At 41.4% G+C, this 19,398-nt stretch overlaps 1 protein-coding gene across 5 annotated transcripts in view; it reads right to left on the reverse strand.

Annotated features, from left to right (window-relative positions):
- Nucleotides 1–1,740: 1,740 nt before the first annotated feature.
- Nucleotides 1,741–19,398, reverse strand: part of LOC117347712 — a 31,847-nt gene continuing 14,189 nt past the window's right edge. For 3 of the 5 annotated variants that reach the window (XM_033918984.1, XM_033918985.1, XM_033918983.1), the window contains exons 6-10: nt 18,745–18,955; nt 16,337–16,480; nt 12,655–12,766; nt 10,922–11,034; nt 1,741–4,548 (exon numbers count right to left, since the gene is read on the reverse strand). In XM_033918984.1, coding sequence (XP_033774875.1) covers nt 4,441–4,548; nt 10,922–11,034; nt 12,655–12,766; nt 16,337–16,480; nt 18,745–18,955 — 688 coding nt within the window. In that variant the 3' untranslated portion in view covers nt 1,741–4,440. The remainder of the gene's footprint in view (nt 4,549–10,921; nt 11,035–12,654; nt 12,767–16,336; nt 16,481–18,744; nt 18,956–19,398) is intronic. The other 2 variants (XM_033918982.1, XM_033918986.1) reach the window with 2 other exon arrangements.

The raw sequence follows: 19,398 nt of genomic DNA on the forward strand, positions 1-19,398 counted from the left end.
ATTATATATTTTCATTTTATATTATTTTTTTGTTCACATTCCTTGTTCAAATGACAGGTAAATATATTTTATAATCTACTAGCTGATCACCCTGCGTTGTCCAGATATTTATTTATCCCATTCTTCCGGTATCGATAGACTTGAATTCAGTGATTACACCTCGTAAACTGGAAAGTATTTGATTGTTTATTTCATGGACATCTTCATTTTTAGCAGCAAGAATGACCCTCTGTATGGGGCTGAACTTGGACTTAAATGGCATCGGGAGTGTCACTATTCATCTCAGTGAGTCCGGAAACTATGGATTAGACACTAATATCTGTCATTTACAATTATTTTTTACGTCACCCCTTCCCACCCCCACAATATTTTTTCCCAGATAGTAAGTGATATGTATACCAAGTTTGGTTGAAATCTCTCCTTGCATTTCAGAGTTATGCTGCAAAACTATGGATTAGACAGTAATATCTGTTGTTTTCATTATTTTTATGTCACCCCCTTCCCACCCCACAGTCTGAATGGAAAATAAAAGTAAAAACTACTATTATACATTGTGCTGAACACAATTAAAAGCGTAGCATGAATGTGCATGAAAAAGGATCTATATCACTTTGATATTTCAGGTTTTCATGATTGTCAAGAAGAGAGAACAGACATCTTTGTTTCTTTCACAGAAGATAATGTCATTACAAAGTTTAAAAGTCACATAAGAGCCTCCTATCAGTTTGGGAGAAGAATGACACTAGTATCCAGTAATGTGTAACTACTGCTCTTATTTGCCTATTCTCATTTGCATACCTTGTATCTGAGACACTTGCAATGCCCAGGAATACCAGATGAGCCAAAAATGTAACTCAAAGTTGACAAAGTTATGATGCAGACAAAAAAAAAAATCAATTATATTGCCATTACAGCATTGCGGTTGTTGTGTTACTCCACCTGGAGACGTAGAGTTAAAGATCAACAAATAAGCTGAAGGGAGGACCTCTACAGTATATGGATTGACTTAGAAGACTAGTAGGGCAGGCATGGACAGCTTGCAGGTCTGGAGTGCTCTGTACTCATGAGGGGATTTAGGGATATTAAAATACCTTTTGATTATGCCCCTCCACGTTATTTATGGAAAGGTAGGTGCAGTGGCATAGTAAGAGGGGGGCGGTCTGCCCCAGGCGCTCTCTTGGTGGAGGTACCATCCTCCTCTCCACTCCACGCCCACCCCGCCATGTGCATGCACCCCTTCCCTTCCCTCAAACCTCTTTAATTTTCCCGGCACAAGCAGTATCATGAACTTGCTGCCCACATCAGCTCTCTCTGATGTCACTTCTGGGTCCCGCACTTAGGAAGAGCCGACACGATGTGGGCAGCAAGTTTGTGATGCTGCTTGCGCTGGGAAAATTAAAGAGGCATGGGGGAAGGGAAGGAAGACGTGCACAGCAGGGGGAGTCGGGAAGGAGCAGGGGACGGGGGCAGAGAAGAGAGTGGGGGAGAAGCGCTACCTCCACGGGCACCACTCACCCTTGCTATGCCGCTTGGTAGGTGTGTGTGAAACCCAAAAAATCTGATCATTATCACGATATTTATTTTATTTATTTTAAACTTTTCTATCCCACTTATCGACTGTTGGAACCAGAAATGATGCATTCTAGGAAGAAGCTCAGAAAAGTTCTGGTGGATCTGCATAGGACCTGCCCGATAGATCTCTGAGGGGAAAAGGGTGGTTCTTAAGCCTGGAGAAATGGCAGATAGATCATAGTTTATTAACATTTTGAATAAATGCTTATCATTACATTCGAAGCGTTGTACAATAAAATGCTATAAATATAGATGGGGAACAAACAACAGATAATAGACAAAATCTTTATTTAAAAAGAAAGCATTTTAAACTATTGAATTTATCCAAGTTTTATTCTGCTCTAATATATAGTGGGAGAGAGTTCCAGATTGAGGGAGCAGCGACTAAAAAGATGGTAGTGCTGATTATTTTTAGTGAGGGGACATTGAGAGTATGTTGCAAGGCAGACCTTAAAGTTGGGGGGGGGAATCGTATGGTATTAAAAGTCTATCTATGAAAGCGAGGGCATTAGTCTTTTGAGTTTTGAAAGTTCATAAGGCAATTTTATATGTAATTCGGTACGGAATGGGTAACCAGTATGCATTCTTTAATAATGGAGTAACATGGAGGCCAATAATAGATTATTATAATGATTAAAGTTAATTTACTATTCTTTTTCCTTATGTGATAATTTGAAGGAGTGGGGGGGGTGTTATGATAATTTAAATAAATATTTGCATAAATATTTGCATATTTTAACTGAATAATACACATAGGAAGTATAATATATATGTATAGATATGAAAGTGGGTGGGATTAAAATTTTTTGGAAATATATTGTTATGGAATTTCAAGTGATAATGTAATATGATGAGCTCTATTTATTGTACACCTGATGTATATGTTAAAAGGAATAAAGATTTGGAAAAAAAAATAATGGAGTAACATGATCAAATCTTTTCAAGTTTGTAATAATTTTAATGGCCGTATTTTAAACAAGTTGGAGATGCCTAATATCTTTTTGACACAGCCCTTTGTAAAGTGAATTGCAATAATGCTGTCCCTCTTTACAAAATGGCAAAAACCCTCTTTACAAAAGCAACATCTGAATTCAGTGGTGATAAAGGAAGGAAAGGACAGTGAAATATCTTTAATGCAGCAACTTGCAGATGGAAATTCAATTTAATGCAGATGGTAATTATGTCAGACAAATCTCATCAATGTCTTCAGTTGCTTCAAGGTGGGTGATGGATGTAGTGTACTTAGAATTCAGCAAAGGTTTTGATACTGTCCTGCATAGGAAGTTCACAAATACTGAGGAGTCAAGTGGTGGGCACTGAAGGTTAGAAACTCATTAAGGTATAGATGGCAAATTACAGTGATAAATGAAGTTCACTTCAAGGAAACAAAAGTGATGAGTGGAGTACCTCAGAGAATGGTCCAAAAACTGGATCTTTCAATCTCAGTATGATTGATAATGTAGAGATATTTCAAGGAAAGCTTATCTTTTCATGAGGGGGCATTGTGATCTACAACAGAATGGGCTTGCTTGAGAGGCTAGATGAGATAGTAATTTCAGGAAACTCTTGTACTGGCCAACTGTTTGGTCAAAAAAAACTGGATGGAACAAGAACCTTTTGGGATGATTATAATCCCGTGATTTCAAAGTACTGAAATACTGAGATAACGTGGACACAGGCTGATGCATAAGAAGAAGCATAACTGTTAGTAAAATTATCCTAGAGAAACTTGTCACTCATATCCTCCTGTAATAAATTCCAGTTTGACAGTGCTGCTTATTCTGATCCAATATAAAACCCATGAAATATACTTTCTATTTGTTTTTCATTTCAGTAAGGACTTTAAATGAATTATACTTCATGAAATAAAAATTAAAATAAACTTTCTACAGCAGCCTAGCATCATACATTAAAAAAATCCAGTTGCCCTCTTGTGGTGAAACTGTATATTGCAAGTGAGCTGGATTAAGGCTACATAAGTACAGTGACCACACAGCTTCATGTCCAGGAGGATATGCCAAGCCCATACTAGTTTTTTTACTCTCGTTGTGTACAGGGCAGTATAATTCTGATTTCCTGATTTCACTCCCTGAAATAAAAGGATCTGTATTTCCATGCATGCAATAATGTAAAACTAGGACTGGTTCATATTCCTGGAACTTTATGGTCATCCCTGTAATGAAACCTTATTGAGATGGTAAAAGGTTTGCAAACAGGACATCTGTACTGAATGGCTCCAGGGATACCTGCTTTTAGTGACGTTTTCATTAAAAGCAGGTATCATTAAAATAGCAACACATATTTCAGGAAGGACGCCACACTGCTCTTCCTTGGTCTACAAATCAACATATGCAAATTTTGCACCTGAAATCTTTTCCACTTGTATTTTGATACATATGGAAATCTGTTATGTGGGAGGAATATTTCTATAGAAACAAAAATCAAGGAAAAAAGCAAGCCAGTAATTTGATAGAGAAACATCTCACAAGCATTTAGAGAAGATTTAGTCCACATTTCCTGATTTTATTGTCATAATGGTGCTTGAAGGGGAAAAGCTACTTGTGTGTGTATTGAGAAGAAGCATAGGACTCCCATTATTTCACTCTTCTCTATTTTCCACCAGCTACAATATCCAAGAATTGGGGAGGGGGGATCTGGAACAGAGATAAAGGCCCAGATTCTCCAACCAGTGCTTTTGTCGGTGGCTAGCTTAAAAGCGGCCACCGATCATGTGTCTATCATGCAACAGCATTGGTTAGAGAATTGCACCTCCAGCAAAGGTAGGTGCCAGAAATGTAGGCCATGTATATTGAGTATATTTAAATATTACATACAAGTATTTTACATGTATTAGCACTGCTGGAAACATTAATCTGCAAGAATGTCTCCTAGTTCTGTTTGAATCTCATTTTCCAGAAGATCTTCCATGTCTTCTTCCAGCGACTTGCTCAGCTCTGTCAGGATTACATCTAATGCCTGAGATATACCAGAACAACATGAAATCAGAAAGCTATGGCAACTGGAACAACTGAGTTCAAAACTGACAAGTGCAGAAATGACATGGCTTGATCAAGGTCACAAAGGAAGCAGTTTTATGAACGTCAGTAAAACTCAAGCACCCAAAATCGGTGCACTAAGGCCCGGATTCTGTAAATGGTACTGGTTTTTTTTTTGGCCCAAGCAGAGAAAGATGTATGTGATATTTAGATATCTTGTTTAGCATGATTGAAACAGTGGTTAGGATTTTATGTTGATAATGTAATTTTATGAATGTTTTATGCTTGGTAACTGCTTAGAGTTTAGGCGGTATACAAAATTTTTTAATAAATAAGTGAAAAAAACGCCATTTCAATGACATTTTAAACTGATTTTCACCAGAATTGCACCTCCATAGGTGCTTTACAGCGCCAAACACCACTGTAGGTTTGGCTATCGCTGGAAGTGGTGTTAGGCACCACAAAGCACCTACAGAGGTGCAAGTCACATCAAAGGTAGGTGCCAGAAAAGTAGGCCTTGAAAACCTGGCCTACAATTCCAGTGCCTACATTTGCAGAGGCGCAATGTCCTAAACTGTGCTGTCGCATGATTGACACACGATCGGCAGCTGCTTTTAAGGCAGCCACCAACAACAGCACCGTTTAGAGAATCTGGGCCTAAGATAATAATCTATAACAGCATCTGGATGCCCAGATACTGTTATAGAACGGAATCTAAGTTGGCGCTTAGGCTCCAACACTTATGTAATGTAATGTAATTTATTTCTTATATACCGCTAATCCGTTAGGTTCTAAGCGGTTTACAGAAAAATACATTGGGGTGCATTAAAATTATAAGTAAATAGGTACTTAGAAATTCCCTTACTGTCCCGAAGGCTCACAATCTAACTAAAGTACCTGGAAAAATAACAATTAGCTGAGTAATAAAAGTAAGGAATAGAAATAGAAGAAAAAATAAGAAAATAAACATTCTAACAAGACTACATTTATCTAAGGACTTTGAAAGGTAGAAAAGAAGAGATATAGGAATAGCTGCAGAAAGGAGGAACTGTTGAGCAATAGAATTTTGGAGAAATTTAAATGTTAAAAATAAAACAAAACAAGGGGCAAATCAATGAATGAAATTAACAATAAAACATAAACTGGAAAAAAAGTGAAAATAAAAATCAGAACAGTCGGATTAAAGTCCAGATTGAGATGACTTCACTGCTAGGCCGCCAAATTTCACCAGGTATCATCCGATCCTTGCCAACACACCGGAAGCCCCAGATCCAGTGTCTCTAGTCTTCGAACTCGACCGAGATGTTCACATCCTCCTCCTGCATGCCAAACCTGATGAATTTGTCTCTTTTTGGAAAGGTATTGTGCCATTTTGACCGTGCGCAGCTCCTTGGCGGCCATGCCGTCCGGGCTAACCATGGCCTCCCCTTCGCTTATACCTTCTAAAAGGCATGTGTATGTGTTAGTGCCTAAATTCTGCTTCTAAAAATATGGCATCTAAGTGTGTGCCCTGCTCAGGCCCCGCTCACATACATGCTACCTTTGCAGTTGTGCGCTAAAGCACTTAGGCACTAACTTTTAGAATAGCACCTATCTGCCATTTAAATTCCATTTAGGCGTCTAACTTGAGGTGCACTATACAGAATTAAAGGGAAAGAGTCAGTGGCAAGGTGGAAACTTGAACCCATGCGCTGAGGCCCAGATTTAAGCATAAGTAACCTAGGCAACTGCCTCTGGTGCCAAAGTTTAATAGGTGCTAAAGCAGAAGTTCTTAACCAATGGTGCTCACAGCTATAGTTCATTTGTGCTTTAGTCAGGTGATGCAGAATCCATGTAATATATTAAAAAAATAAATTAAGGCTTTTTACAGAGACCTTGTGAGAGATCAGATGTTTAAATTTGGTAGGGCTAGATTTTCAACAGTGCTAATGCCTTATTTGCAGATTTTATGCTTGGGGTTAATTTTATAAAGCATTGCTCATGAGCCAAGCACGTTTTACATGAAGAAAATGCGTGTTTTCCATGACCATCTGGGATAGAGCCAAGTTTTCCAGCACAGCTAGGGAAGAAGTCAAACAGATTGCGGAGAAGGGTCTTGAAATCTAAGGCAACTTATTGATACACCCTAATTCTATATATGGTGCTCAAAACTGCATGTGCAAATATGGGTGTGCACCCAATTTGTGAACATAATTTAACTGATAAATGAGCCAATTAATGCCAACAATTGGTCATGCGCTAATGGCACCTAGCAAAGCACATTCAAGATAAAGTATGCAACTGAACTGCAGGTTTCAAAAACGTGTAGCCCCAAGGAGCAGCAATTGTTCCTATAACAGAATTGTGCATGTTCATCCAGATTCCGTGGTTTTTATCCCACTTTGTTTGTAACTCTTTACTACTAGTCATTGTCCCCCCCCCCCCCTCCTTTTTTTTTTATTTTTTTTTGCTTGTTCTAAGGAAAGAGCCTCCTATTGTATATTCATAGAGTTAGAAAAATGGAGCACTTTTTACCAGGGGAGTAGCCATGGGGCAGGACTGGAACTCCCGGTTTGGGTTCAGGCCCGTCTACCCAGCAGCCACTGGCAGTGGTTTCTACACACTGCCAGTGGCTGGCACGGAGCCTTACCTCTGACACATTTGCGTTTTGCTGCTGCTGGCAACCTGAAAAGAAACAGAAATGCTACATGGGCTAGGGTAGGGGGTAGGCAATTCCGGTCCTCGAGAGCCACAGGCAGGTCAGGTGTTCAGGATATCCACAATAAATATGCATGAGATAGATTTACATCTCAAGCAGGCAGTGCATGCAAGTCCATCTCATACATATTCATTGTGGATATCCTGAAAATCTGACCTGCCTGTGGCTCTCAAGGACTGGAATTGCCATCCCCAGGCTGGAGGGTGGGAAGGGAGGGAAAGAAAGAGGCTGTTGCACAGGCAGGGAAGCCCCGCCCACCTTGAGCTCAGGCCTGCCCAGAATTGGCTAGCTGGCTTTGTCACTACTTTTTACAGTGAACCTCTAATTTGAATTTAAACTACTTCACTACTACCAAGAGAGAGCAATTTCCCCCACCATTTGATGTCAGATACATAAAGAGATGAGTCACATTTGCCAGGTAACATGAATGCAATTACACCCTTTTTATCTTAACATCACTGTATGTTAACTGTGAAATCTATGTTTTGCATATCTAGGTAGACCAGGAAACAGTAAGCAAGCTTTTACAATAACCTGTGCTACTCTGTCTATGGATAAAAGCATAGGCATATGTCAACAAGCAGCAAACTTTTACCTGGTGAGGGGGAGGGGTTTGGAGACATTTCAAAGTAAGTTCAGGTTCAGAGAGGCAGACACATGCATAGTTTAGCCTTAAAAAGTACCTATACGAATTGCTTTGGTCTTCCCAAGTAATTTGCATTACTCCATTTCTAGACTGCAAATACCTTTCAGTTCATTGCGGTGTACAAAGAAATGAAGAAACCGTAAAACTACACTGACTTACCAAATTTGCAGAAAACAATTTGTAGTTAAAACAGCAAGAATGTTCAGTTCCAAAATAAATGACCGGATTTTCAATTAAATAAACTAACTCGAGTGGTTTAAATAACCCAAAGTGCAAAAACTATTACACATCACTCATTTTAGAAAGTACAACTACCAACTCTTAGCTTAGCGTAGTGCTCTTGCTCCTGTTCCAATCATTGGCCAGGGGACCTGATGTTATCGTTACTTTTTTTTTATAAACTTTTAGTTTTTTTAGTTTTTCATATTTTCAAACTTCATAAATATTCCAACAACTGATTTAAAAGCCTATTCTCAGCAATATTTCTTCACCATATCTCTACACCAGTGTCCACAATTCAACAATTTGCTAGCATGCACTTATCCAGCTGGTTGAAAAAAATTGACAAAAAACTACTTATCTTCAGCAATGCTTGTTCCTAAAAATGTAACGAGAACATCAGGTCCCCTTGCCAATGACTGGAGAAGGAGCAAGAACACTACGCTGATCGTTTCAGTCAGTGATATCACAACTGTGCGTAGGCTCTGAGGCCTGTAACAAAGACCTGAGAGTTCAGCGGACGGCCACCAGGATGATCTCGGGGCTCAAGGGTCTCTCGTACGAAGAGAGACTGAACAAATTGCAGCTCTACACTCTCGAGGAACGTAGGGAGAGGGGAGACATGATCGAAACATTTAAGTACCTCACGGGACGTGTCGAAGTGGAAGATGATATTTTCTTTCTCAAGGGACCCTCGGCCACAAGAGGGCACCCGCTCAAACTCGGGGGCGGAAAATTTCATGGTGACACCAGAAAGTATTTCTTCACAGAGAGAGTGGTTGATCATTGGAACAAGCTTCCAGTGCAGGTGATCGAGGCAGACAGAGTGCCAGACTTTAAGAATAAATGGGATACCCATGTGGGATCCCTACGAGGGTCAAGATAAGAAAATTGGGTCATTAGGGCATAAACAGGGGGTGGGTAAGCAGAGTGGGCAGACTTGATGGGCTGTAGCCCTTTTCTGCCGTCATCTTCTATGTTTCTGTGTTACTTTCTAAAATGAGTGGTGTGTAATAGTTTTTGCATTTCGGATTTTCAATTAGCAATAAATTTGGTAAACAATGATGATTTCAATGATTTTCCAAATTGCAAATATGAAGATGACAACGATAGCAATTTAAGAAATTCAACAGCCCAATTAGCAGCCTGAAAAGAGATCAATCGATGTAAAAACGTATAAATACATCCTCTTACTGATGGAAAAGTGAAAATAGAAATAATCCATAAAGGGCGATTTGTATTAAAGAAACTAAATTGGGCCATTAAGTATCCCAATTCTCAATAGTATGAGCTCTTCCCGATGCTTCAATCCACCTCTTCTATTTTATACTTGGAACAGGTTGTGAGTGTGGAATGGAGCAGTTAGGATTAGCAAAATCTTTAGCTGTAGTGACCTTGGAGACAGCATAGTTGCATACCTGTAACAGATGTTCTCCTTAGACATCAGGATTCTACAGCCACAGATTCCCACCTTCTCACCTGAGGTTAAAGCAAGCTAAGAGCTGAATGAGGAGATAAAGCACTGCTGAAGCACGAGAACACCTGCATGAACTCACAAAGCTTTTCTAGAGATCTTTTAACTCTGAAAGAGAATATCTGACCTGGCTTCATCCCTGATGTCAATGTAAAACGTGCTTGGCTCATAAGAACATAAGCATTGCCTCTGCCGGGTCAGACCAGGGGTCCATCGCGCCCGGCAGTCCGCTCCCACGGCAGCCCTCCAGGTCCATGACCTGAAAATGTTCCCTACCTAACCTAAAAAGTCCATACCCTATTTGCTCAGTGTCCTGTGAGGTAAACCTCTATCTGTACCCCGTTATTCCCTTCGCTTCCAGGAAGTCATCCAGTCCCTTTTTGAACCCCAGAATTGTACTCTGGCTTATCACCTCTCCGGGAAGCGCGTTCCAGGTGTCTACCACCCGTTGAGTGAAGAAGAACTTTCTTGCATTCGTTTTGAATCTGTCTCCTCTCAGTTTTTCTGAGTGACCTCTTGTTTTAGTTGCCCCTGCTAGTTTAAAGAATCTGTCCCTCTCCACCTTCTCTATGCCTTTCATGATTTTATAAGTCTCTATCATGTCCCCTCTCAGTCTCCGCTTTTCCAGGGTAAAGAGCCCCAGCCTGTCTAACCGTTCGGCATATGAGAGGTTCTCCATACCCTTTATCATCCTCGTTGCTCTCCTCTGGACCCTCTCGAGTATTGCCATGTCCTTCTTGAGGTATGGCGACCAGTATTGGACGCAGTATTCCAGATGTGGGCGCACCATTGCTCGATACAGTGGCAGGATAACTTCCTTCGTTCTGGTAGTGATACCCTTTTTGATAATGCCCAGCATTCTGCTCGCTTTTTTTGAGGCCGCTGCACATTGCGCCTCCGGCTTCATTGTGTTATCCACCAATACCCCCAGATCTTTTTCTTGGCTGCCTTCCCCGAGTACCCTCCCTCCCATCATGAGCAATGCTTTACAAAATGAACCCCAAGCATAAAATTTGCAACTAAGGCGCGCCAAGGTGCGATAGCACTTTTGAAAATCTAGCCCTAACAAATTTAAATATCTAATTTCTCACAAGGCCTCTGTAAAAAAACTTAATTTGTTTTTTGAATATATTGGATGGATTCTGCATCACCTGACTAAAGCACAAATGGATTCTAGCTGTGCTCTCTGAACTACCATAATACCATGGCATATTCCCATCACATAACAGTTGATTCTTTTTCCATTTCTTTGTCTTGGTTGGAAGGAAAATTCAAGCTGCCACTAATAACCGAAGTTTAAAGATGGAAGCTCTTACCACCTCTTGGAATGCTTTTTGATGAAAGTCTTCAAGGAGAAGGTTTTCCACAGTGGCTCGCTGCTGCTCGTGAATGTGGAAGTTTTGCCTCAGAAGGATATTCAGCATCCAGCCTGGAAGACAAGCAACTGGAATTGTACTACAGTGTGTGCATGCTGAAAACGTGTTTTGTTCGGGAGAAAATCTTTGGGTGGGGGGGTTTCCATTTCGTTTGCTTCATCTTGGGTTTTTTAGCTTTCCGTTCTCAGCATGCACTGTTTGCAAATAAAACAAAATAAGAGGCCTAACATGTTCCTGCACCTGACAATTAACTCTTCCTCAAATTTTGTATAATATCTCACTCTGGGGTTGCCCTCCTTCTCCATCCCCTTCAGTCCTTACCCCAACTTACTCAATCCAGTCACTCTTGTACTAAATCCTCTATATTGCACAGAAGCAGACTTTACCAAAGTCTTCAGCCTAGGGCCATTATTTTTTTTTTATTCAATTTTCTATACCATTCTCCCAGGGGAGCTCAGAACGGTTTACATGCATTTATTCAGGTACTCAAAGCATTTTTCCCTGTCTGTCCCAGCAGGCTCACAATCTATCTAATGTACCTGGGGCAATGGGGGGGATTAAGTGACTTGCCCAGGGTCACAAGGAGCAGTGTGGGTTTGAACCCACAACCTCAGGGTGCTGAGGTTGTAGCTTTAACCACTGTGCCACACTCTCCCTCTTGTTGCATTGGGTGTGTTGATCACCATCCTCTCCTTAATATTCCATCCTCACTTGGATTTCAGGATACAGTTCCAACCTGGTTCTCTTTATACCTCTACCATCACACATTTACCTTCTCTTCTATGAAAATGCACTAGCAGTTCCTAGCAAGGGGAGCCGCACTGAATGGCCCGCACTGCTCCTGACGCTCATAGGAACTCAATGAGCGTCAGGAGTAGCGCGGTTCTTTGTGCTCTCTCTGCGCTAAAAAAACGCTAGTGCGGTTTTGTAGAAGAGGGGGGTTAGTGTGTTTTCTGTTAAATACTCCTGCACTACTTCCCACCATCAATCAGTGTGCCTTGGGGATCTATCCTAGGCTCTTTGGTCTCTCCATATTTGTTCCTTTGCTGCAGAAACATTGCAAGCATGGAACATACCCTGTGCAACACCTCCCCCTTCCCCCCCCCACACACACTTACCACCACATCCCCTCCCTACCCACTTTCAACATGCTGGCAAGAGAAGCCAATGAAGAGGGTGCAATTTTCATCCCCCCCATCTTAACCTTGTGTCCTTTGTGGCCCACTAGCCACACATAGCTAGCTATGATCCAGCCTTGGTGCACTGATCTCTCATGGATTTCAGTGCCATCCATGTGCTAACAGATGCCAAATCTATGATTGTATCAGGTTTCCATGTCTTGCCACATCTGTGTAGAAAGAACCGACATTCCAGCCACCATGCTGTGGCTTTCTTCATACTCTGTTAGGGAGAGGAGGCGATAGTGGATGCTATGGATGGAAAGACTGGATGGGTTATTTGGCCTCTATCTGCTATCATGTTTCTCTTTTCTATGTTATAAAATAGCACTTTTATTGGCACCAATTTTTAGGCACCATATATAGAATTTCCTTCAAAATGCAAAACACAACAGAATAATGATCCCATACATATACTTCACCATCAGGATTAGATCGCTGTTTGGTCTAAAGTGCATAGGAAAGGAAATAGTCACTTCCCAGTTCAGCACTCACTGTCCAAACATCTGCGAGCTTCATCCTTCCAAGGTAATGCTGGTCCATACATTCCAGTTAAGTGCTCCAGGAGGAACAAGTCAATCAGATATTTCTCAGCACTAGCTGTAACCTAGTAGAAAAAAAAAAAACTCCAGTAAACTATAACACAGGTAACAAGACTGCCCTAAAACCATAACCAGTCAGACCTCAGCTCAAGATGACCTTATCAACCAGATGTTTCCCTGTATTCTCTGGGTCATGCTCACAGAAGATCAATGCTGAGAAACATCTAATCTTAAAAACAGTCTCATCTTCTCCTGATATTCAGCCTGGGTGATCAGTGTTTTTATAAATACCAGCCTTCCCAGGAATTTATGTTTGGATATTCTTCACTGAGCCATAGTCTGGATACCAATGCTGACTTTCAGGTACCTATCTGTGAACTAGTGATATCCAGACTTAACCCTATAATTAAATGAACAAAATTAGGACAACCTTTCTGCTGGATATTACTGCTAACTGGGTAACTCCTGGCTCTGCCTTAGCTCCGTCCCTGGACTGCCCAGGAACTATCCAGAAAAGCACCAGGGTGCTCAGTTGCAATTTTTAGTGGCTTTATTTGGATTACATGGCTGAAAATTCATGGCTGGCTCTGATGAGCAGTGTTTATCTAGGAAGAGGCTATTTATTTTTAGATAAGTACCGCTAAATATTGACTCCCATAATTTTGGCAAAAGCAGATGCAAGTGCATCTTGTAAAAACAGTACAAACCATCTTTTTCATCAGAAATCCGGGATTGCTATGGGGATCACGATGGCCCCTGCTGTTGCAAATCTGTTCATGGACAAGTTTGAATGTGACTGGGTGTATGGTTGTGAGTATTTTCAGTATGTGGCTTTTTGGACCAGATACACTGATGATATTTTTTTAATCTGGAATGGCAGTTCGGATGATTTGGAAAAATTTTTTGTGTACCTGGACGCCTGTCATCCCAAAGTGCGCTTTACCCATGCCTGCAGTACTAACCAGATTTCTTTTCTCGATGTATCTGTTGAAATTAGGGAGGGGTTTTTTTATACATCAGTATTTACTAAACCTACTGACTGTAATTCCACCCTTCACTATTCAAGTGCTCATTCTAGCTCGTTGAAAAAAAGTCTCCCTTATTCCCAGTTTCTACGGATTCGGAGGATCTGTTCCTCTAAAGGGGACTTTAAAAAACAGGCTGATGTTCTAAAACACAGGTTTCTGGCTCTAAAAGTTGTTTCTGCAGCATATAAAAGAGCATTATACTGCAACAGGGAGAGTCTGTTTGCCCCTAAGAGATCTGATTCTCAGAGATCAGGTGAACAATGTATGACGTGCGTTGTAACTTACTCCAGCCAGTGTCATCGGCTAGTTCGCTCGCTTAAAAAACATTGGGCGATCTTACAGACCTCCGGTACTTTTAAAGATTACAACTTAAGGATAGCCTTCCGTAGAACTAGGAATTTGAAAGAGATTTTATGCCCTTCTGTACTGCCCAATATCAGTTCTGGGCAGGATCAAGTATGGTTGGGACATAAAGCGTGTGGAACATGTCAAATGTGCAAGCTCATGATTTGTACCAACTGTTTCTGTAATCCTAGAGACAAAAAAGAGTACAATCTACGTCATAACTCTGATTGTAAATCCTGCGGCGTGGTGTATATTGTACAATGCCCCTGTGATCTAGTATATGTGGGTCAGACTTCTCGTAAATTCACCACAAGACTCACAGAACATAAGAGCAATATCAAGAATAAAATATTTGGGGCTCCATTGGCTAAGCATTGCCTTGAAAGATCTCATGATTTTGTGTCTCTGAAAGCTTTAATTTTGGAGGTGGTTCAGCCAAGTACTAGAGGGGGGGACTTTAGAAGGTATCTAGCACAGAGGGAGCAGCGGTGGATAAATAGGCTGAATACACTGTGGCCTTTGGGACTTAACAGATCATTTGAGTGGCAACATTTTTACTAGTGTTTACAGTGTGTCCAGTGATCCGTGACGTCATTACGTAACGGCTATAAAACGTAGCCGACTGCCATCTTAACATGATTTGAAATTCTGTGACCGAGTGCAGTAATGCGAGTGCTGTTATCTTGTTTCTTTAGTTTTTGGGGAGCTAAATACATTTTTTAATTTTGTTCTCTATTTTACAGTGAGCCTTGATTTTTGAATGTCCTGGTGGCCCTGACGCAGCGGATGGTCTTTATTATAAAATTCCCGCGAAACGCTGGCCGCGTCGGCAAACAAACACTAGTGACTGTATTTTCCTGTAAAGACAAGTCAGCTACAAAGCTAAGTCTTTTTTCTGGTCTATGTTTTTCAGATCCTGGCTTGCACTTACACAATGTAACCCTGTAGAGGTTGTATTTATAGCTTCATTTAAATGCTTTTGAAAAATTTCCTAAAAAAATTGATGCGTGTTGGCCAATGATTGGAGCAGGAGCGATTTCACTACGCAGATCTTCCTCAGTTTGTGATTGACACTGCTGTGCGTAGGCTCCGATTCTGAGGCCATAGTCCTTCAAATTTGTTGGGCTAACAACACTGATGTGTATTGCTGGTTATTAGCAGTATTTAGGTTTGCTTTACACTATAAAGTGATCACATAAACCAATCTGGCTATGTTTCGCCTGGGATGGCTACAAACATCAGGGATTGAAAAATCTTATATAATAATAATAATAACTTTATTCTTATATACCGCCAACAATCTTGCGACTTCTAGGCGGTTTACAATAAAGAGAAACTGTACAGACAGCTACTTACAGAGTATGGCAGTGTTCATCAGCATTAGCAATAATAACAACAGGTTGTATACTGCAGGACCATGTAGTGCCATGCGGTTTACAATGAATTAGAAAAATTCCATAAATTGAATGGAACATTCATTGTTAGTGATTAGGGGTTAGCAGTTTACAAGATCAGATTTGGGTGGGATTGCGAAGGGGGCTATTGTTCTTGGTCGTTACCTAGGTATTTCGAGAACAGGAATGTTTTTAGGTGTTTCCTAAATTCTCCATAATTGTTTGTGAGTGTGATTAGTTTTTCTAAGCCTTGCCATATCAGAAGATATGTGCATTTAATAACTTTTCACAATGGACTGTCCACAATGGACTGTCCTTCCATAGTTGGGTGAGACCATTTATCTAGTTTTTGTGGTTTGTTTTTGCCTAACTTTGAGTGCCTTTTAACAAATTTGCCCCACAGTGGCCAAACATCCCTGGATAGTAAAACTACACATTCACTGGCCTCCAATTTGAATATTAAGTCCATAGGTTCATATGTTGTAGGGTTAACAGATTTATTCTACACTGCCCTGGGCGCTGCTCACCCTTACGACACCACGGTTGATTCAGTCCTGGATTTACCCCAGTGTATCCAGGGACTTGTAGTTCTGATTCACAATAGCATTCTCTAAGAAAAGTAAGACTAAATGTCCCTGCCTCTATTGCATTAATCCTGTTGGTGAACCCAGAGTCAGCTGGCAACCCTGAGATGTTATTTTATTGACAAAGTTCAGATACTTTCCAAAACAGAATAGTTAATCCTACCATAGCTTTAAAATTCTGCTTCTTCACGTGCAAAAACAGTCATACAAAACCACATGAACACATATAGTACTGGATCCTCCTCAAACGTGCTATATATTCCTGAGCTGGAAGGAGATTGTACCTGTTTATGCTGCAGTTTCAGCAGCTCAGCATTAAGTTCACTAAGAACTGAGACCACGATAGCCCTCACTTCTTCCTCAATGACATCACAAATCACCGCGTCAAGGGTTTCCTCCCATTCCAGCTCCCACTGTGTCTCCTGAATCTGTACCAACGTGCAGAACATTCCAGTCAGCTGATTGTGAGCATATATCTGTACACATCAGTATTTAAGCTAAGCGCATGTGTGTGTCTGTGTGTGCACCCAGACCGTGAAGCCTGCGCACACGGCAAAATGAAGTGTACAGAAGAAGATGTAATACTGAGGCATTTTAATTAGTTGTTAGAAAGCAATACAGAGAAACTGCACCAGCCTCATTTTCACAAACAAGCAATTTCTTTGCATAAAATGGCTTTCTAATAAGATGGCTGTTCTGGTTCTATCCATAGTATGGTGCTATAATGATTAGAGGTTACTGAGAGCACTGTCGTTATTAAATTATAACACTGTTCACTGTGTGATTCTGTGTAAAAAAGTCATGTTGGGAGGGCTCTGTTTGGGGGAGGAAAAGAGAAGGTATTACAACTATACAATTCTGAATGAATTTTCAATAAAAAGGGTTTTATTTATTTATTGAAAAACTTATACCTAAGCGGATTGCAAAAAAACACCCCATAATCAAATCATAAAATAAAACACCATAATATTTCCATTAATCACTTCATTCCTTCAGTTACTGCTTCTTGTTTTTGGTTCACATTATCTACAACATAAACTAAATTAATATATAATATATAAAGTGATCATTAACAATGAGGTCCTTTTACAAAGCTGCAGTAACAAGTAGCCTTAGCACACTCTTACATGGGCCATTCATCCATTTTTACTGACTCTGTAAAAACCCCAATTTTCTATTTTTATTTCATTAATGGCTATGCACTAATGTTGTCATTAGGCACATGACCATTTTTTAAAATTACCATGTGAGCATCCTAGTCGGTGGCCACCTTAAAAGCGGCCACCGATCGCCTGTCAATCATTTGAGGGCACCAGTTACAGAATCATGCCTATTCAGTCAAGATAGGCAGCTGAAATGTAGGCTCAGAAAACCCTGGCCTACATTTCAGCCACTTATCTTTGCTGCTAGACTGCAGCAGCTGATCACAGCATGGGAATTCCCCCCTCCCCCATCAGCTGAGCGGCAGGGACTCCCCAAAGCTGCAAATCTATTACCTACGCCCAAGTTGAATTGCCTGTCAATCATTCTAGGTTGCCAGTTACAGAATCGCAGCTTTGGGAAGTCCCTGCTACTCAGCTGACGGGGGTGGGGGGGGAATTCCCTTGGCATGATCGGTTGAGCGGCCATGGCAGGGAACCCCCGAACCCCATCACAAGTCAGCTGACAGGAAGGATGTCCCCCCCTGCCACCCCCCCCCCACTAACATCCCTGGCAGGAGGGATGCCCAATCCCTCCTGCCGCCACCCCCTAAACTCCTCCCACCCTCCAAAACCTCCTCCCATACATTTTTCTGGAAGGCCAGCCGAAGGGATGCCCACTCCCTCTGGCCGACAGGCCCGCCTCTTCAAAATGGCAGGCCTTCCCCTTTCCAGTGCATCCTGAGATGCACTGGGGAGGGGCCAAAGGCCCTGAATGTCCCAGACAGCTAAGGCCCCTCCCATAGGAGGGGCTTCTGGCACCTATGCCAGCCTGAGTCTTAGGCCTCATTCCCAGTGCATTCTGGGATGCACTGGGAGTGGCCTAAGACTCCACTTGGTAAGATCCCTAAGACCCCTCCCATGGGCATCCCTCCGATCAGCGTTCCTGAAAAGGGTCCGGGGGGTGTCTGGGTGGGTTTCCAGAGAGTGGAGGTGTTAGAGGGGGTAGCGGCAGGAGGGATTGTGCATCCCTCCTGGGGGGATGTTAATGTGCACTCATGTGGTTAGCGCACACTAAATCACTTAGCACCCATTGATGAATTCCCTCCCCCCCCCAAGAGGCACTATCTAATTAGTGGGCAATTCTATAAGTGACTTCCTTCTTTTAGGTGTCTTGATGCCACATGGTAATAGCCTATTCCATAACAGCATCTGGGTGCCCAGATACTGTTATAGAAGATTAGCATAACCCAGCATCAGTGTGCTTTACATTTAGGCAGGTGGAGATGCATAAGCCACAAACCTAGGGTAACTGGGCATGCCTAAATGGCGCACATAGCTTATAGTATTCTATAAGTAAACTGTGTAGCTGGGAGATAGACCCATATTCCACCTATGCTCTGCCCATGTGTGTGCTCCCCTTGCATTTGTGAATCATGCCACTTATGCACAACCTTACAGAATAGTGCATTCATGTGTAAGAGCTCATTTTTGTGCATTTTCACATGCAAAGGGGCATGCATCAACTCTATCTTATATTTCTTCTTACTCACGGCTACAGGCAGAAGAGACTGAACTGCCTCAGTCACTATTTCATCTGCAATGTCAAACATAGCCGACCTGGCTAAGTGACCATCCACCAGCTCCTTCATTGTGTTTCGCAGAACGCTGACAGAGAACTCTTTCAGAACTTCAAGCAGCAGATCGTCCATTAGAGACCTAGAGAAGTGCTGAACAGAAAGGCTGGCCATGGGAGCCTGGAGTCTTACAGAGGACAAAAGTATGAATTCAGTGTAGAGAGGGGAGAGAGAAGGAACTTTTTTTTCTTAAGAATTAGTACAATATCCTTAGGAATATACTGTCATTTTTTTTAATGAAAGGGAAAGATCAAAGGGCTCCTTTTACAAAATCGTGGTAGAGGTGTCTACAGCGGGCTGGCGAGGTAAATGCTCTAAAGCTCATAGGAATGTTATGAGCGTCAGAGCATTTACCTCACCAGCCTGTGATTTGTATATGCCAGCAAAAATTTCTTGCCATGCTTTTATGCCCTTTCCTGTCTGAAATGTGACAATAAAACCCAAATATTGGTTTTATCCTCTGTTTTGGTGACTCTATAAAATAGGTTCTTGTCGAAGTCTTTATTACTCAAACTTCTGCACCAAAAATTCTTCCTTGTGATTTTTACAAATTAATTCCTTAATAAAGTT

The sequence above is a fragment of the Geotrypetes seraphini genome, chromosome 13, assembly GCF_902459505.1.
Source record: "Geotrypetes seraphini chromosome 13, aGeoSer1.1, whole genome shotgun sequence".
NCBI classification, from domain to species: domain Eukaryota; kingdom Metazoa; phylum Chordata; class Amphibia; order Gymnophiona; family Dermophiidae; genus Geotrypetes; species Geotrypetes seraphini.